Genomic DNA, 20,728 nt, shown 5'->3' with positions numbered 1-20,728 from the left:
ACTTCTTTTTTGTGCACTATCGTACCGTCATTAAAAGTGTGACGTCATTCTGACTTGCATTTTTGTATAGGTACTTTCCCTTTTTCAAATTAAAAATGCTCATTACTTTGCCCAAGTATACAATCAAATTAAATTATTTTCGTAGTTATCCACAACATTAAAACTTCGCAGAGGTAAATGCGATAAATGTACAGATTGAATATTGACGATGGGCCGTTAAAAACCGCAATTGGTCATCTGATACTAAACCGACTCTTGGGTGCGGCGATGTTGCCAAAAAGGCATTTTTATATGTTGGCTGTTTCACTAATTACACAAAAGAAAAATGATTATTATTTTGCAGTTGCAAAAAAACGAAGCAAAAGAAATTTGCTTGGAACAAAAATTTGTTTTTTATAGCCCACAGTGCAGATTTGTTGATCGTTGTTTTTTAGCGCTGCGCACGCACGTTGTTGACAGTTGCTTGGGCGCTTTACTGGGCGTGTTGTGTTGAGTGTTCACGCTTAGTGGGTGGCCCCTTGCTCATGGGGCGCATTTGGGTGTGTTTTGCAAATTTAAAATGTTTTCCAACGCTTTAACTAAACAACTAACGAAATATGACGTCATAATCGTTTTGCAAATCGTATACTATGCAGCTTCACAAGTCGTATGTCTTACTCACGGTCTTAATTTTCCGCTTTTATGTTTTTGTTGGACTAGTGCACCCAACTGTGCGCCTAATGATATGTGTAAACACTAACATTGGGCGTGTTGAAAAGTAAAATTTGGCACGTTTTGTGAAAAAAATCTGGCAACCCTGCGCACGCTTGAGGTGTGAAGTTAACTGTTGGGAAAAAAGTTTCATTGTGATTAAAGTAAATTGTGCCTTATCTACCAAAACATTCCTGGGCCTGTTACCATCGTTCACATGCTGTGGTGGATTTAGGAGGTTTTGGTGTCAGAACACCCCCTCCGCATTTTAGCACATTGTTTTGAGGGGGTATGAAAGTGCAGGTAATTTCCCACTACACAGGAACAAACACTACGGTCAAGTGTTCGTCTCCCAGATTTCTTTGTTTATCTGCACTGGCTGCATTCAAATTTATAAATTTTGAACGATTTTTGTGATGGATATTAATATATGCATTGTTATAAATCAGACGTTACTTTTTTCATAGGTCGACAGGTAGACAATTCTACCACCATTGGAAAGCTTTTTATAATCCCTTTACAGCGATACCTAACTTGTGTGCAATTTCGTGGGGGCTATATGTTTACTGATCAAATAATAATCACAAATGCCATGAAAAGAATCAGTCTTTCACTGATAACTTTGGCTACAGTTCAATGGGAAAGACAATTCTACAACCATTGCAAAGCTTTAACAAAAACCTTTCCAATGATACCACGCTTGTCTTCTTATTCGTGGGGGCTATATGTTTACCGACCAAGACGGTAAGAAAAAAATCAGTTTTTCAATTGCAACTTTGGCTACAGTTCGATGGTAAAGGCAATTCTACAACCACTGCGAACCTTACACAAAAACCTTTCCAACGATACCAAATTTGTCTTTTGATTCACAGGGACATATGTTTACCGGCCGAATATTGTTTATAACCACGGCCCAAAAACAGTTTTTCACTCAACACTTTTTTTCTTTGCTTAACAGGAAAGATAAGTCAACAACCTGTGCAAAGCTCATCAAAAAAACCTTCAGTCTTTCACTTGTACATTTGGCTATGATATACAAAATATTGTGCAATCTTTGCATTGGTAATAGAATTGTCTTTTCCTTGGAACTGTAGCCAAAGTTTCGAGTGAAGTTTTGTCGATTAGCACCACTTTGGTGTATTTAATGGTGTTAACTTGCTCAAGTGTGGTGTCCTGGATCTTAAGGTGAAATGCAAATTGTTTGTGTTTTTGCTGTTTGCGAAGAGCATAAATTTGTTTCTTTTGCAACTAACTGTAAGCTTGTTGGATTGCAGATTAACTTTGTCAATTTCAATGTTTGCAGCTTTTTCCAAATCCCTTATGTTTTTGTGTAACATAATGAGGCATGTGTCATCTGCGAACAATCCTGTGAAGAATAAGGAGGCGTAAGGCAAATCATTTACATCAATGAGAAACAGAAGGGGTGCTAAAGGAGATTCCTGGATCACTCTGCATACCACATCACAGACATTGGAGTGGGAATTGGCAATTTCAGTGTATTGTTAGCTGCAAGTAAGATAGTTTTCATGAAAAGTTTTAATTTTTCTCCGAACTCTATAAAATTCAAATTTTTGCAGGATGGTTTGGTGGTTAACTGTATCCAATGACTTTTACAGGTCAAGGAAAATTGCACAGGATTTTTGTGTATGATTTATGGAATTGGCTATATGTTCATAAATTTGCACTATTCTCAAGTCGGTGAAATGGCCGGGTCTAAATCCATTTTGAAATTAGGTCAGTAGGTCATTTGAAGTATTCTGTCATACTTTTGTGTATGATTATTTTAAAATTTTTAGCAAAGATTGGTATTAGCGGTATTGGTCTGTAATTGTGAACATTTTCTTGGTCCCATCCCTCAAACAATGGTGTTATTAGTCACTAATAAAAAAAATGGTCTGACAAATGACACAAAAAAATACATTATTGGTGACAGTTTGATGCAGCTTGGCTAAATTGCTGTTTGAATGCAGCAATTAAATAAAATGCAAAGAATTTGCTAGTTTTACTAGTTTTATGGGCATGTCATAGGGACCAGATGATTTATTTGCATCCAACTGTACAATTGTATTAAAAACTTCGGTTATTTCTATAGCGTGAAAAAGAATGATGGTGATGGGTTATTCATGAGGTATTCTGCTGGTGATTTAGATGGTGTGGGGACAAGAGGTGCCATATCTTTCCTAATGCTGGTGAAAAAGGTATTAAATTCATTTGCTATGATTGATGGATCATTGGTCACTGTACCATTTGTTATAGTAATTTGTGATATATATACTTTCCCTTTGGTGTTGTTTGTAGTTGTTTTGTTGTTAAGTTTCCATGTTTGTTTAGTATTTGATTTGTTATGTTTAAACATGTCTTGATAGTAATTTATCTTTGCTGCTCTTATAACTGATTTTAGTTTGTTTGAGTTTGTTTTGTAGTTTTTGCATTGGGTTTTTGTTTGGTGTAAATTCTATAAAGTTTATTTTTTTGTTTTTTTAATTACAGGATTCCTTTGGTAAGCCAAGGATTTGCCTTGAGCCTGTGTAATGTATTCTGTTAGCTCCACATTTTCTTTTTTACTATTTTCAGTTCTTCTTTAGTGTGATTTAATCTTTTTTCCATTACATCAATTTTTTTTGAAAGAATGTTTTGGCTTTCCCCAATTATTTGTAATTCTGTCAGCACTGAGTTAAATTTATCTGTTTTTTCCACTTTTGCTGTTAGAGTGGTGCCAGCCAGCGTTTTTGGAGTATATGTGTGGTGACATTGGTTGTAATTTCAGGTCGCTGAATAACCCAAGTGATAATTCTTCAATAGCTTAGCTTATTCAAATTGAACACAATTTTCTTCTTTTTCTTGAACCTAGCAACACCAATGTTGTAAATGCGGCCGTAAAAATTGCATCAAATTCCATGGCCCCCGTGTTGTATTCGCACAGTCACAGGCAAATATGTGCGAATCGCGTTACCTCAGATCTAGCAACTATGATGGTTTTGTCAATGCGCACTTATTCCTGATATTTCTAGTTGATTTACATCGCATGATATTGTGCAAAATAATAGTAAACTTAAAGCTTGAGCCATAGGGTCGTTTTATGAACAATAATGTTTGCATTCACACCTGTGTATTGTTATTTTTTTCTCCAGCGTAGAAGCGTTTTGTTATTTTTAGCCGATCTCCATTATTCACATGAATAGCTAAACTAATAAGTTACTAGGTTGTTGCCAGTTATGGTCCAGTGGGTCTGTATGTGCCCATGAAGGCAATTGAATTACCAGAAGTTACACAGGTGCAGAAAACGCTCGTGAAAGCGCATACAACAAGTTTTTTGTTTACTCAAATCCAGTGTTCTATACAAAGCTGGTTTATTGTTTAAGTGGGTTTGTGTGTACTTTATTTATTTTTAGCCGAGCTTCATTAATCACATGAAATAACAACTAATAAGTTGCTAGGTTGTAAGTTATCGTTCAGTGGGTCTGTATTTGCCCATAGAAGGCAATTACCAGAAGCTACGCAGGAACAGAAAAGCTCATAAAAGTGGGTGCAGCAAGTTTTTTGTTAATTAAAACCCAGAGTTCCACAAAGCTGGTTTATTGTTTAAGTGGGTCTGTGTGTACTTTCGTTTAAGTTAGGATATGAATATCTCAGGTTAGACTGAGTCTACCAACAAATCTGAAATGGCAGTGCTCTTACGCGGTTATTTTGTTTCATAAGATTGTTTTTGGTGTTGTTGGCTTCTATTTCTTTATGTTTAGGCCAAGTTCCCAAGTGTTTGGTGTGGATATGAACACAATGATTAGTGATGCTCCAGAACAGCTATTTTTATATTCGGCTGACACCGAATATTCAGCAAAATTAAAAACTAATTTTGGTATCCATTTTTTTTAAACGCAATAAATTTAAACAAAACAGGTACTGGATTGGATCTAATCCTATCAGCATCCAGCCATTTATTGGCACCTAAAGAATAACCTCCTCTGCTATACCAAACTGCTTAAAGTTGATTTTCATCATTTCTGTGACAATAAACACATGAAACGAACACATTCGTACAGTTTAAAAAATGATTTTAACCTTTTCTAAACTTTGCGTATCAGCATTGAATACGGCAAAAATGTTTCGGTTTCGGCCGAATTTTGCAGAAATATTCGACTGAAACCAAATATTTGTAAAAACCTTGGTTTCGGTTGAATAAATTTGGCAAACCGAACTTTCGTTACATCCCTCACAATAATTATTATGGTAACAATTACAAATTTTGATTTATTTTTGTAGGTTACCATAAAAAAATGGATGATTCCGATCAACAAACTACAACAACCAGTAAACTTGATCATTCCACACCTCAATCTATTGATGATGATGCATCTAAAGATAATTCAAAAAGGATATTCAAAAAAACTTCATCACAACCAGACATAAAAGAACATACCCAGGATATTAAAGACCTCTTCACATTGGAAACCAGCTTCAAACCAACTCCAGAAATAAAATGTATTGCTAATTATACAGACTATTAAAAATGCTTTGTCATCCATTACTATTACATTATAACCCCTTTATATAAAGTTTAATTTTAGGCCTACTTGAAGATTTTAGCAAACCAAGACCAATTTCAAGTCAAAAGGATGCCAAGTCAAAAGGATACTTAAATATAAAGGTAAAAAAGCTATTTTCAAAGATGATAAACATTTCGTTGTATCCAAGGACTTATAAAAAAAATTAAAGTTTGCTGTCTTATCTCACTTTGTCAAGCATTTATACTGAAAAGTAGTGGTGCACTGAAACTGCAAATTTTTTATGCCATATAAACTCTGCCGAATAAACTCTAATAATTTTGGTATCCATCAACAAAACATGTACGGAGTGGGATTCACTCCTATAATCCATCCTTTTATTGGCACTTAAAGAATAACCTTGACTGCTGCACCGACTGCCAAGTTGATTTTCATTTCTGACAATAAAACAAATATTTTGTCTGAATAATATTACATGTGTCATTTTAATATTATGTGTGTCACCTTTTTTCAGAAGCCTAAATCATCCAGCAACAAAGTTATAAAGTCAATCGCAGCTTTGAGCAACTTGTCTACCCTTACTGAGGAAGTTGATTTGAATAACTGTAAACTAACTATGAAGGATATTGAGAAGCTGTGTGAAAAGATTGTAGGATTACCAAAACCAGTGAGAATTATCTATTTTTTTTATGAACAGGATTAAAAGACTCATTACCCTCGTAGAAGCAAAAACGTGTTTCAAGTTTTTCATGAAAAGGCAGGGTTGCCACTTGTTGATCACAGCTATCATATTGAGGTCATTTTGTTCCCAGTAATTACAACAACCACCCTTTAGTAATTACATATTTTTTCCATCTTTATTATTAAATTTATTCTGCTTTGTTGCGCTTTCTTGTTGGCTTTTACGAAAGCAGTGACTGTAACATCAAATTTCATTTTGTGGGTTTTTGACATTGCAGTAGAATTTCAAAAATGTTTTTTTGTCATTTTTTTATTTCTCCGACATTTTAATCACTTCTGATTGATGAAATGGGCCAGTGGTGGGATGCAAATATTTTAGCATCCGTTATCAAACTAGCAGCATGCCATAATAGTAACTGTGGGATTATAGTGCTCAAAGTGCAACATAGGTCCACACATTTGGTTGATCAGTTCGTTTAAAATTCCAAGAACCAGTTTAAATCCCACCACTGAAATGGGCTATTGTTGTTGTCAAAGTTTCATTATATTTCATAGTTCATTTCATTTTGTGATCCTCGCATGTTTATTTATTTTGTTCCAACTTTCATATTGGTTGCACATTTTTGTGTGTTTGTGAAACTGGATTTTATTATCGTATCAAATAACTTAATAAAATAATTGCAATGTTTTTTTCCTTCCAGCTGAAGAAACTCAACCTCTCTCACAACAATATTGGAGATAAGGTGGGATACGAACTGGAAAGGTGCATCCGCAACATTGAAGAATTGGAAGTGGAAGGTTGCAATCTAACTCGCCATGCTCTTCATTATATTTCGCATGGAATTGCAATGTTGCCAAAACCTGTAAGATCACTGTTTGTGGTTTGATTGTAATATAATCTAAATGTTCTTTTTCTGCAGACTATGCTGCTTGTGTTTACTTCTAGTAACTAAGATCAGGCATGTATTATTTCAAAGCCTTGTAGATTAGAAATTAAAAAAATTTCTAAAAAAAAAAAAAGGAATTCAACCAATAGGAATGCTGGAATTGAATACATGATTTAATGAAAGTCCACATTCTATCAATTTTCGTTCTTATTTTTATAGCTTTAATGAAGAATTCACATTTTTTTTGTCTGGACTCAACATATCTGGAAAATACGAAGAAATGTTTATTTTTTGTTCAGCAGTATTTTTTAACCTTTTCTGGTTGATGACATCCTTTTGTGTCCAACATAATTTTTTGGTCTCTCTTTTAATCGTTTATTTAGAAAAAATACATATGTTTATGTGAGAATGGTTGCTGTAACTCTATGGCCAACTTCTAAATATGTTTTTGGTTGTTTAACAAAGCTCTTCTCAACATTGCATTGAAACATCGGTGTCCTCTCCAATACCAACAACATAAAGTTGAATCACTGTCAAAATGTGTAATGATCAGTTTGGCCCTGTTTGTTTCAACAGATTCTCATTGTGACTAAACTCACTCCATTTAATTGGACAACCATTACGCTACAACTGCCAAGCAATCTGATCATAGTGAAACTGGTTAACTTTTTGTCAAGGGGTTTTCTGATAAAACCACAGTGATGTTTAAGAACAGGTTTCAAAGACTCATTACCCTTGTAGGAGCCAATAAGTGTTTCAAGCTTCTGCATGGCAAGGCAAAACCACCCCACTGTGCAGGTTTTACTTGCTGATTTCGTATTAGGGTCATTTGGTTCGCAGTAATTATATCAACCATCCTTTAGTAATAACATATCTTTTACCATCCTCGATAATTAAATTTATTCTGCTTTCATGTGCTTATATTGTTGGCTGTTATGAAAGCAGTGACTGTAACATCAAATTTTAACTTTTCACATCGCAGTAGGATTTCATGATTCCGTAATTTTAAATATTGTCTATGCTAATGGTTGTAGTACATTTTATATCATAGGTTCAGCGGATTTTATAAAAAAAGTTCTTTATTTCATCTCCACACTGATCCATTATAACTTAGGCCACAACCTGTATGTAGGACTAACTTTGTATTGAGTAGATTGTTCAAACTATTTACTGTCCAAGCACTAAAAAGATTTGTTTTTTTTGTTGTATTTCACCCACATTTTAACTTGAAAAAACTAATGTAATAATTGTAACATATTTTTGATTTAAGCTGAAAAAGCTCAACTTCTCACACAACGATATTGGACTTTTGGGTGTAGATTTACTGACAAGGTGCATCCACAACATTGAAGAATTGGAACTGGAAGGATGCGACCTAACAGGCCGTGATGTTGTTGATCTATTATGTGAAATTGCGAAGTTGCCAAAACCTGTAAGATCACTGTTTGTGTTGTAATTGTGTTGTATATAGACATTTTACAAACAATCTAACTTGTTTTCTCTGGGCCCATCGTATCTGAAAAATGCAAAGAATTGTTCATTTTCTGTTCAGGCAGTGTTTTTACCCTTTTCTAGTTCATGACCCCCTTTTGTGTGCAACATAACATTTCAGTCTCTTTTTGGAACATTTATTATGAAAAAGATATATGTTAATGTGATGATGGTTGCTGTAGCTGTATGGCCAACTTATAAAAATGTGATTGGTTGTTTGACAAAGCTCTTTTCACGATTGCATTATCAATTCTATGGCCTCTAAAATACCAACAACACACTGTTAAATCACTGTCAAAATGTGTAATGATCTGTTTGGCCCTGTTTGTTTCAACGGATTCTCATTGTGACAAAACTTGCACTGATTTGTGGGACAACCATTACACCACAACTACAAAGCAAACGCTGCAAACCAAACATAGTGAAACTGGTTACCTTTTTGTCGAAGGGGTTTTCTAATGCCAAGTTTATGAACAGGATTAAAAGACTCATTACCCATTACCCTCGTAGAAGCCGAGACGTGTTTCAAGTTTTTCATGAAAAGGCAGGGTTGCCCACTGCACAGGTTTTACATGTTGATCACAGCTGTCATATTAAGGTCATTTTGTTCCCAGCAATTACATCAACCACCCTTTAGTAATTACATATTTTTTCCATCTTTATAATTAAATTTATTCTGCTTTGTTGCGATTATTTTGTTGGCTTTTTCTCCGATTATATTTCATACTTCATTTTGTATTGCTAGCATGTTTATTTATTTTGGTCCAACTTTCATATTGGTTGCACATTTTTGTGTGTTTGTGAAACTGGATTTTTTTATTGTACCAAATGACTTAACAAAAAAAAATTCAATGTTTTTTTTTCCCACCAGCTGAAGAAACTCAACCTCTCTCACAGCAATATTGGAGATGAGTTGGGATACGAACTGGAAAGGTGCATCCGCAATATTGAAGAATTGGAAGTGGAAGGTTGCAATCTAACTCGCCATGATCTTCATAAAATATTGCATGGAATTGAAATGTTGCCAAAACCTGTAAGATCACTGTTTGTGGTTTGATTGTATTATAATCTTAATGTTTTTTATTTGCAGACTATGCTGCTTGTGTTTACTTCTAGTAACTAAGTTTAGGTGTGTATTATTTCAAAGCCTTGTAGATTACAAATACAATTTTTTTTTTCCAGTTATAGGAATGCTGGAATTTATTACATGATTCAATGAAAGTCCACATTCTATCAATTTTCGTTCTTATGTTTATAGCTTCAATAAAGAATTCACATAACTTTTTTTTATCATAATGAAACTGGTTAACTTTTTGTAAAGATTTTTTGGTAAGACCACAGTGATGCCAAGTTTAAGAACAGGATTAAAAGACTCATTACCCTTGTAGTACCCAAAAAGTGTTTTAAGCTTCTACATGACAAGACAGGATCGCCCCACTGCGCAGGTCGTTACTTCTTGATCACAGCTTTTATATTGTAGTCAATTGGTTCCCAGTAATTACAACAACCACCCTGTAGTAATTACATATTTTTTCTATCTTGATAATTAAATTTATTCTGCTTTGGTGTGCTTATATTGTTGGCTTTTACGAAAGCAGTGACTGTAACACAAAATTTTAACTTGTAGGTTTTTGAAATCGCAGTAGGATGTCAAAAAAAAGTTTTTTTCTCATTTTTTTATTTCTACGACATTTTAATCACTCTGATTGATGAAATGGGCCAGTGGTGGGATGCAAATATTTTAGCATCTGTTATCTCACTAGCATTGTGCCATATAGTAACTGTGGGATTATAGTGCTCGAAGTGCAACATAGGTCCACAAATTTGGTTAATCAGTTCGTTTACGTCAAACATTCCAAGAACCAGTTTGAATCCCACCACTGAAATGGGCTATTGTTGTTGTCAAAGTTTCATTATATTTCATAATTCATTTCACTTTGTGATCCTAGCATGTTTGTTTATTTTGTCCCAACTTTCATATTAATTGCACATTTTTGTGTGTTTTTGAAACTGGATTTTTTTGTTGTATCAAATAACTTAAATAAAATAATTGCATTGTTTTTTTTTCCTTCCAGCTGAGGAAACTCAACCTCTCTCACAACAATATTGGAGATAAGGTGGGAAACGAACTGGAAAGGTGCATCCGCAACATTGAAGAATTGGAAGTGGAAGGTTGCAATCTAACTCGCCATGATCTTCATAAAATATTGCATGGAATTGAAAAGTTGCCAAAACCTGTAAGATCACTGTTTGTGGTTTGATTGTATTATAAACTCAATGTTTTTTATTTGCAGACTATGCTGCTTGTGTTTACTTCTAGTAACTAAGTTTAGGTGTGTATTATTTCAAAGCCTTGTAGATTACAAATACAATTTTTTTTTCCAGTTATAGGAATGCTGGAATTTATTACATGATTCAATGAAAGTCCACATTCTATCAATTTTCGTTCTTATGTTTATAGCTTCAATAAAGAATTCACATAACTTTTTTTTATCATAATGAAACTGGTTAACTTTTTGTAAAGATTTTTTGGTAAGACCACAGTGATGCCAAGTTTAAGAACAGGATTAAAAGACTCATTACCCTTGTAGTACCCAAAAAGTGTTTTAAGCTTCTACATGACAAGACAGGATCGCCCCACTGCGCAGGTCGTTACTTCTTGATCACAGCTTTTATATTGTAGTCAATTGGTTCCCAGTAATTGCAACAACCACCCTGTAGTAATTACATATTTTTTCTATCTTGATAATTAAATTTATTCTGCTTTGGTGTGCTTATATTGTTGGCTTTTACGAAAGCAGTGACTGTAACACAAAATTTTAACTTGTAGGTTTTTGAAATCGCAGTAGGATGTCGAAAAAAAGTTTTTTTCTCATTTTTTTATTTCTACGACATTTTAATCACTCTGATTGATGAAATGGGCCAGTGGTGGGATGCAAATATTTTAGCATCTGTTATCTCACTAGCATTGTGCCATATAGTAACTGTGGGATTATAGTGCTCGAAGTGCAACATAGGTCCACAAATTTGGTTAATCAGTTCGTTTACGTCAAAAATTCCAAGAACCAGTTTGAATCCCACCACTGAAATGGGCTATTGTTGTTGTCAAAGTTTCATTATATTTCATAATTCATTTCACTTTGTGATCCTAGCATGTTTGTTTATTTTGTTCCAACTTTCATATTGGTTGCACATTTTTGTGTGTTTTTGAAACTGGATTTTTTTGTTGTATCAAATAACTTAATAAAATAATTGCATTGTTTTTTTTTCCTTCCAGCTGAGGAAACTCAACCTCTCTCACAACAATATTGGACATAAGGTGGGAAACGAACTGGAAAGGTGCATCCGCAACATTGAAGAATTGGAAGTAGAAGGTTGCAATCTCACTTACCCTGCTCTTAGTTTTCTATTGAATGGAATTACAATGTTGCCAAAACCTGTAAGATCACTGTTTGTGTTGTGATTGTATTATAATCTAAATGTTCTTTATTTGCAGACTATTCTGCTTGTGTTTACTTCTGTTAACTGAGTTTATGTTTGTATCATTTCAAAGTCTTTTCCCTTATAGATACAAAATTGTTTTTTCCAATTTCTTTGTTAGGAATCCAAGTAATAGGATTGCTGGAATTGAATGCATGATTTAATTAGAGTCTACACTTTATAAAATTTCTTGCTAATTCCTCATAACTTTAAAAAATCACTTATCTTTTTTCTTGCAAGTTTTTTTTGCTGAGTACCTCTAAGGTTGTTTATATATTATGTGTGGCCAACCTCATGCTTCTCATGCACTAATTTTTTCCCTTTGCTTCAGATGTGCTGCAACTATCATGCCTTTGAATTATTTTGGTAGTTTTGGATTGGATTTGATAGAATGGGGACTGCGATGTTAAAAACCTTCAAGTTAAAATTTTGAATTAGTTTAGATTCGATAGTATGTGGTATAGCAAAGAACCTATTATATTGTTTGCTTTTATGAAAGCAATGACTGTAACATCAAATTTTAACTTTTATTGACATGGCAGTAGGAAAAAAAATTTTTATAGTCTTTTGACAATCTATTAATTACAAAGTTAGTCTTAGAAATTGGACAAAAAACTAAATCCAAAAAGATCATGCAATGATCCTGAAAAGAAAAGTGTTGTGACCCAAGTTATTTAGGTTATTGACATGGCAGTAGGATTTCATGATTCCACAATTTTGAATACTGTCTATACTAATGGGTTAAGTATGTTCTATGTTATGGTTCCAGTGGATTTTATGAAAAAGGGCCTTTATCACATTTCCACACTGACCCATAATAACTTGGGCCACAACACTAGTTTTTTGTCCAATTTCTAAGACTAACTTTGTAATTAATAGATTGTCAAAAGACTATAAAAAAATTTGTTTCACATTTTTTCAGTTCTCCCACTTTTTAATCACTGCTGGTTGATGAAATGGGCGGTGGTGGAATTCAAATATTTTAGCATCCGGTCTCTTTAGCAGCATGCCATATATTAACTGCGGAATACAGTGCCCGCAGTGAAACATATCTCTACACATTTGATTGATAACAACCGGTCCATGTAGATTACTAAATTCTAAGAACCAACTAGTTTTAATTCTATTTCGTACTTTCGTTATATTTTGTATTGCAAGCATGTTTATTTTTCTACTTTTGTACTTTAGTTGCACATTTTTGTGTGTTTGTAAAACTGTAATTTTTTTAATTGTATCAAATAACTTAATTTAATAATTGCAATGTTTTTTTTACCTTCAGCTAAAGAAACTCAACCTTTCGCACAACAATATTGGAGATGAGGGTGGATGTGAACTGGTAAAATGCATCCACAACATTGAAGAATTGGAAGTGGAAGGATGCAACTTAACTCACCTTACTCTTCGTTATCTATCACTTGGAATTGCAATGTTGCCAGAACCTGTAAGATAGCTGTTTGTGTTATAATTGTAATATAATCTAAATGTTTTTGCATTTATTGGCAGACTATGCTTGTGTTTACTTCTGTTAACCAAGTTTATATTTGTATTATTTTGATGCCATTAACCTTTTTTGATTGATACAAAATGTTCTTTTTAATTTCTTTGTTGAAGATCCAACCTATAGTAATGCTGGAATTGAATACATGATATAATTAGAGTCTACACTTATCAAATTTCTTGCTAATTTCTCATAACTTTAACAAAAAATTCACATATCTTTTTTCTTGCAAGTTGTTTTTCTCAAAGTTTGTTTATATATCAGGGGTGGCCAACCTTATGCTTCTCATGCACCAAGTTTTCTTCGAATGTTCTGCAACTATCATGCCTTTGAAATATTTTGTTAGTTTTGGATTAGATTTGATAGTATGGAGTATAGCAAAGAGCCTATTATATTGTTTGCTTTTATGAAAGCATTGACTGTAACATCAAATTTTAACTTGTAGGTTTTTGACATTGCAGTAGGATTTCATGAGTCCACAATTTTGAATATTTTCCATACTAATGTTTATAGTACGTTTTATGTCATGGATTCAGTGTTTTTTTGAAAAAAGGCTTTTTATATCATCTCCACACTGACCCATTATAACTTGGGCCGAAACAGTTTTCTTTTTAGAATGTTTGCATAATCTTTTTTATGATATTTTATCGGTATGTAGGACTAACTTTGTAATGATTAGACTGTTTAAAATGATTTATTGTCAAAAACTATAAAAACATTTTTATGTCATTATTTTAGTTCTCTCACATTTTAATCACTGCTGATTGATGAAATTTGCAAGTGGTGGGATACAAATATTTTAGTACCATTTATGTCACTAGCAGCATACCATATATTAACCACGGGAATACAGTGCTCAAAGTAAATCAAAGGTCCACACATTTGGTTGTTAACAACAGATTCATTTAGGTCATTAAAACTTGTTGAATCCCACTACTGAAATGGGCCATTACGGGTGTCATAGAATTTTTATTCTATTTTGTGCTTCCATTAAATTTTGTATTGCTAGCATGTTTATTTTTTTGTCCCAACTTCCATACTTTGGTTGCACATTTTTGTAAAACGGGATTGTTTTTTAATTGTATCAAATAACCTATTTTGATAATTGCAAAGATTTTTTTGCCATCAGCTGAAGAAACTCAACCTCTCCCACAACAATATTGGAGATGAGGGTGGACATGCACTGGCACATTGCATCTACAACATTGATGAATTGGAGCTGAAAGGATGCAATCTAACCATTCAAGCTGTTAATGACTTATCAGACAAAGTGGCATTGTTGCCGGGAACTGTGGGCACTTACATGGAAAGTTTATTCGAACGTTTGTAAACCTTTTATATTTTTGAAGGTTTTGTCGAAGGAACATGGTTTTTCCTATAAACAACAGCATTCAGTCATTTTAAGCTGTGGAAAAACCTCATTGACATCCACATCTAAACAAGATCAAAAACATTGTAAGGAAACTTGTTTTTGTCACTTTGCAAAATGTTTTTTTGTTATTTCACAATTTCCAGCTGCCTTGGTAACATACATATCACTAATCCTAATTTAACACATTGCATCAAGTTTATTATGGACAATTCTGTTTGGGAAGTTGATATATTTGTGATTAAGTCTAAGAAGTCTTTATTACATTATTTTTATTTTAAAAATCATTAGGCGAACAACTGAAGTTGTTGTTGAAAGAAAAGGTTCCACAAATTGCCCAGGAAGAGTTGTCGCTTGCAATTTTATCAAAATGTCCCATAACACCAGTGGAAGTTTCCATAGTCCGCATCATGCACGATCATTTGTTTCATTTTTCTTTTGCTTTTAAAAGAGAAAAAAAATATGATAGAATTTCTCCTTCCAAAATGTTTGTGGATGCAAAGAGGGCAGTATTGACAAATATATCCCGCAGATTTGGGTTGGACAAAGCTATAGCACAAGAAGAAGAATATGTGCAAAAACATGGAAATAAGATTTTTATTGTTGGCCAACCAGGAATTGGAAAAACATCTTTACTAAAAACATGGACCAGACATAACTTGTATGGAAATGTGTCTTTTTTCTTGTATGTTGATGTCAGCAAAATTGATTTTGATGTGGAGATGACATTTCTTCAATTTCTTCTTTGTACATTGTTGCCTGACCAAACATACACACCCGAAGAAGAAGCAGACATACTTGAGATAATTACAACTGATTCAGATGTTTTCATTATTTTTGATGGAGTTGGAAAAGCAGTTGATCTTCTATCAAAAGAAGTTGAATCTATTCCTTCTTTGCATTCAAAGAACACACCAGATGTTTATTTAAGGCAGTTGGTTGAGGGAAACTTGCTTCCTATATCCAGAAAGATTTTTACATCAAGACCTGGTCCATTCAGCAAACTTTATCAGCAATACAAACCAACATTTGTTGTTGAAATTGTTGGTTTACCTCCAAGTTCAAAAGAAGAACTTGGACGACAAATATGTGGGGCAAGGCATGATTCAATAAGGCAGATTTTAAAACAAAACCCTTTCTTGTTAGAATGCTGCAAAGCACCATGCAACTACATTTTGTTGCTGAACTGCTTGATGCGCTATGACAGTGAAGTAAAAAATGTTTTGCTTTCACCAATACTTGCTGCAATTTTGGTCCAGAATTTGCAGATTTATTTTGATGAAGACCCAGGCATCATGGTGTACAACTTGGCAAAACTTGCCTGGACATGGACTGAAAATAAATACTTCTCCTTGGATGATTTGAGACATGCCAAACTTGATAAATGCACAGATAACATGTTTTTTGGGAAAAAAGTAAACTATGATTCATATCAACATTCATGTTTCTCGCATGATATCTGGCAAAAGTTTTTTGCTGTTATCTATCTGATGATGATCATGCCTTTAGATGAGTTCCAAAAAAAATACACAAAACTCACAACTTATAGATGGAAATACTTCACCAGACTGTGCTTTGGATTTTGTAATGATAAATTGTTGGATGACATTCAGTGTTTGGAATCAACCACTTTCAGATTAAACTTCAAAGATTTTCATGCAAAAAAGTTGATACTCATCAAACTTCTTCAATCATGCCTTAAACCACCCTATAAAGCTACTATAAAGGAAGTTTGTTGCTGGGCCCATGAGGCAAATAATGCTGAAATCACAACATCTCTATCCTCTTCCCTTCCCAATGAGTTAGATCTCAGTGATTCATCAGTTTCTTTGTGTGACTTGGAAAATTTGGTATATGTGCTGCAGTATAGAGCTAACCCGGTAAATTTTAGTTACTGTACCTTAAATGACATTAACCACTACATCAGAAATGTTTGCTCAATATGGAAAGCACTTTGATTAATGCCGTAACTGCCAAGAATGTGTCTGTCACCTAGATATTTTGTTTATGCATTTTGTACTCAATGTGAAAAAAACAGACCAGCTTGTTTTTGCAGATAAGTTTATTGGACCTACATGGCAACCTTGTTGGAGACATTGGTGCAAAAGTGTTGGCTACAAGCTTAAACAATTTCGATCAACTTGATCTGGAAAGTTGTGGTGTAACATGCATTGGAGCTCAACATTTGACTGAAGCAGTTAAAAAAAGACCATATTCGGTAATCATGTGACTAATTCCTGCTGCAGTTTCCAATGTAACACTTATGGTGTGTCAAGTTAATCAATGACACTTAATTCTAGATGGTTTCCATCAATTTGGCACATAACAACATTGGAGATGATGGTGCTGAGCATGTCGCCAGCTGTTTGTATAATATTGAAAATTATGAGCAAGTTGGTGATGCAGCAAAAACTTGGAAGACTTCTAAAATTGGGACAAAAACTATTTCTGATCAAGTGAAAAAGCTAAAAGATCGGGTTGGTATTTTTACTATAGTTATCAGTTATAGTTATTTTATTTTTGCTGAATAAAACTCCACAAATGAAACACTATGCCCTTATCTTCTAGGATGACTACTTGTTTATTGAACGCACATCATGTGTTATTGAACCAAAAGTAGCAGGCGTTCTTGAAGTTCTGGGATGTAGAGTTGATTTTCCATGTGGTGCAGTGGAAAAACCAACATTGGTAAAAGTTACTGCATACTACGGAAAACGAAGTGAAACGGTATAAATTTTTCCGTACAAACATATGCCTTATCAATATCATGTTAATTACCCAACTGCATCTACAGGCACAAATAACACCCATGTTAAAATGCGAACCGAGCCATGTGAAATTCAAAGAAGATGTTTTGATAATCTTGCCTACTTGCTACTTCTTCAAAAGCCCAAAACAGATCATGGTAATCAAAGTTGATTTAACTGTGTAATGTGACACATATCGCTGTGTTGTACGCTCAATATTTGACATCTTGATTGCTAACAACACATTTACAATAATTTTTAAACTTGTTGGCTTTGTTAGTTTGAGCAGAGCGTTGATGGACTAGAATGGAACACACTTAATTTCTCAAGTCACCAGCACCAAACAACTCACCGGTTTAGTGTCTCTCATTTTACATAGTAAGCCTTGCTGTTGTTTTGATCTACTTCACAACTTGGCTAACATCTATCTTCCTGCTTGTCAAAAGTGAAGCGGCATCTGCAAAAGAGAAAGACAGCAAGAAAGTCACCTTGAACTGTCGCCTGCGCAATAAATTTGAAAATGAGCAACCCAAAATCCGAGTCCTAAAAATGTTTTTGTTTGATTCCATTGGTGTTGACTTGTGGAAACATGCTCAAGACAAACCTGAAAATCTGCAAAATGTTTTTACCGGTGTCTTCGAGATGAAGTACCAACTCTGTTGTGTTCGACTGTAATATCCAACTTTTACCTTTTTTATATTTAGGTCAGAGTATAAGCACATAACTTTAAAAATAAAAAGATTCCCAGCTGGAGTTATCTGTCGTCCCACATCCAGAAATGTTAGAGACATGTTTGCTCTTCCTTTCTCTGAAGCCCAATTCGCTCTTGTGCAAAAAAAAGCACTTGGCGAAGACATTGAGTTTGAGGTTGTGGTTTTGTGGAATGATTCACCCATATTTGAACAAGGATACTTCTTTGAGAATCCTTTTTTTGCACACGTAAGATTTTAACACTGCAATTCGAAACATGTAAATACACAGTTTTGTGTTTTACAGATTGATACTGCTGAACGACAACAATCCTTTAAACCAGGCAGTAAGCATATTGCATATGAAATTAATTATCTCACAATTTAATTGGTATGAAAGGTTTGAATCTGCCAAACTATTTTCTAGTTTGCAAATTAGTTTTATTTGTTGTGTAGTAATATTTTTCTCATGGCATAATATGCCCTTTTTGAAGGTACCTCATTTTCTGGTGGATTGTTTCTCAACCCCACTTTCAGTACTGCTGGTAAAGATGTAAGTCAAAGTACCACCATTTACCCCAAAACCAGACATACAGGTTGGTCAGGTTGTTTGCTTACACTCTTTTTAAAAAATTGTTGCTGCCACCAATTTCTAAAAAGTGACAATTATTTAACATTTACTGATTGTTGTTTTTTATAGATCATGAATTGTCTATCGGTGAAAGGTCAACAGGTATGTAAACAAACAAATATCTACTTTTAAATTGTCAGTAGTATAGTTGTAAATGTATGATCTTCAAGCCAGTAAACGATTAAATTAAAATTATTTTTCAAACCAATTAATTGGGGCAAAAGGTTTCTAGTTTGATAATGGGTTTTATTTGTTGTAAAGTAATATTTTTCTTAAGGCAAAATATGCCCTTTTTGAAGGTACATCAAGGTTAAGGATGTCATCGATTTAAAAAAAATCATAGGTGCTATGTCACTATTTTTTATTTATTTTTATGACCAAAGTGACTTTTAAACATATAGAAAACTCAATTTCTGGTGTTATCAATAATTCGACATTGAATTTTGCTGAGAATGACATAAATAAGAAAACCAGCATTCATGAAGAAGCATCAAATGCACAGAAAGGTCATTTTAACATCAAAATAATTTGTCATTTTTTACAGGAGCACTTACGCCAATCATGGAATCCTCGTTAGGTAAGTGACTTAAAATAGAGTAATTTTATGCATCTCATATAACTATTTCTTGCTTAAACTAAATAAACATTAGTTGGTAAAAAGGATTAACCCCTTTTAATTACTGTAATTTTTTTAAATCATTTACTGTAAAAATACTTTTTGTGTAAAAAAACATCATTTTCTTTGACATAAAAACAACAAAACTAGTCCTTGAAATTTGTTTAAAGTGGTTTTACAATAAATAAAATATTTTTTTTGAAGCTGGACCCTCATCAAGACCAGATGCTGAGTAACTTTCACAGTAAAACATGTTTAGTGGAGACGACTGCATGACAAAACAGGGTCACTGGACTGTGACGACCTTTATCTCAGCTTTCTTATATGCGCCATATGGTTCACTAGCCTTGCAACTACAATCACCTTTTTTTAAAAAGTCGGACCAAAGTATGAAACGTCACGCCCCTAGTAAGGTTTGAGGTGACTAGTGCCGTGGTTGCCAATTCTGCATGGACTGATAATTTGTGACTTGTGTTCAACTGTGACAATGTACAAAACGCTAAAAGCTTTGTTAAAATTTCACGAAGATTATGTTGCACTTGTTTATTATTATTTTGTTGTGTCTTGGTGCCTTTGTACATTATGTGATGCTTTGATTTTTTACATATTTTTAAAATAACCGATTTGTGTTCCAAGTTATCCCAACTATAATTAATTGATTTTTAATATTGTTTTAGTATCCCGTTTTTTATTTTGTTTGTTACTGTGTATATATCTGAATTTATTGTGTATATCAAGTTTGTGTTGCAAGTTTTGCGAAAATCTATTGGCTTCAAATGTTAATATTAAATACTAAATTATGCAAGATTTTGTAATGTCATGTAGTTTATTTGCAACATATTTTAACTGTGATTTTTTGGATGTTCTTGCCTAAAGCTCACATACTGTTACGTTGATTTTTCACATTGTTTTTTTGATGCATTGCAGTATTATGTATTTGTTGTTAAAATTTTGTAAATGCCTTGAGTATAAAGAGACTAAAAATTCAACTGTTGTTTGCAAGAACCGCATTTCTTATCATGTCACCGCCAGCCAAATCAGCACATACAAATATATGATTGCGTGACCAGTTTACATTACATGTTTAGACATATTTTGAGCGTGAGTATGTGGAGTTTTGCAGGAATGGAACCAAATTTTTCTTGTTTTTTGTTGGTCTTTCCTCTTGTCTACCGATTTAAGTGAAAATCATTGCAGGGCAATTGCCTTAGCTGTCCCTTAGGGGGCATTTTGGGGCCTAGTTGGGCATTACTTTAAATCAATTAAGCAGCAAAAATGTAGATTAGTTTTAAAGAAAATCGACACCAGAATAATTTTTAGACACAAGAAATTACCCATATTTGCAATTAATTTAATAAATTGAACAGATTATAAATCAGAAGGTTAATTTGCGCGTTCAAGTATCACGGAGGCGAGTCAACAAATTTGCACTGACCGTTCTGGTAAC

The 20,728-nt window shown here is 33.8% G+C and overlaps 1 protein-coding gene across 8 annotated transcripts in view; it reads left to right on the top strand.

The window, feature by feature from the left end:
* LOC145916138 (uncharacterized) overlaps positions 1-20,305 on the top strand; it is a 62,695-nt gene extending 42,390 nt beyond the window's left edge. For 5 of the 8 annotated variants that reach the window (XM_083002778.1, XM_083002781.1, XM_083002780.1 and 2 more), the window contains 17 exons: positions 13,011-13,172; positions 14,359-14,520; positions 14,579-14,684; positions 14,890-16,478; positions 16,655-16,816; positions 16,899-17,075; positions 17,167-17,325; positions 17,393-17,503; positions 17,626-17,723; positions 17,792-17,992; positions 18,050-18,284; positions 18,342-18,381; positions 18,529-18,630; positions 18,735-18,767; positions 19,067-19,171; positions 19,210-19,242; positions 19,486-20,305. In XM_083002778.1, coding sequence (XP_082858904.1) covers positions 13,011-13,172; positions 14,359-14,520; positions 14,579-14,684; positions 14,890-16,478; positions 16,655-16,816; positions 16,899-17,075; positions 17,167-17,325; positions 17,393-17,503; positions 17,626-17,723; positions 17,792-17,992; positions 18,050-18,284; positions 18,342-18,381; positions 18,529-18,630; positions 18,735-18,767; positions 19,067-19,171; positions 19,210-19,242; positions 19,486-19,517 — 3,507 coding nt within the window. In that variant the 3' untranslated portion in view covers positions 19,518-20,305. Of the gene's footprint in view, positions 1-464; positions 1,435-1,993; positions 2,203-2,267; positions 2,425-2,782; positions 2,889-4,950; positions 5,170-5,255; positions 5,336-5,706; positions 5,860-6,574; positions 6,737-8,030; positions 8,193-9,122; positions 9,285-10,326; positions 10,489-11,528; positions 11,691-13,010; positions 13,173-14,358; positions 14,521-14,578; positions 14,685-14,889; positions 16,479-16,654; positions 16,817-16,898; positions 17,076-17,166; positions 17,326-17,392; positions 17,504-17,625; positions 17,724-17,791; positions 17,993-18,049; positions 18,285-18,341; positions 18,382-18,528; positions 18,631-18,734; positions 18,768-19,066; positions 19,172-19,209; positions 19,243-19,485 lie in introns of those variants that run through there. The other 3 variants (XM_083002784.1, XM_083002779.1, XM_083002777.1) reach the window with 3 other exon arrangements.
* The last annotated feature ends 423 nt before the right edge of the window (positions 20,306-20,728 follow it).

Source organism: Ascidia mentula, chromosome 1, assembly GCF_947561715.1.
Source record: "Ascidia mentula chromosome 1, kaAscMent1.1, whole genome shotgun sequence".
Taxonomy (NCBI): Eukaryota; Metazoa; Chordata; class Ascidiacea; order Phlebobranchia; family Ascidiidae; genus Ascidia; species Ascidia mentula.
The sequence above is the reverse complement of the archived record's forward strand: the minus strand, read 5'-3'. Positions and strand labels throughout refer to the sequence as shown.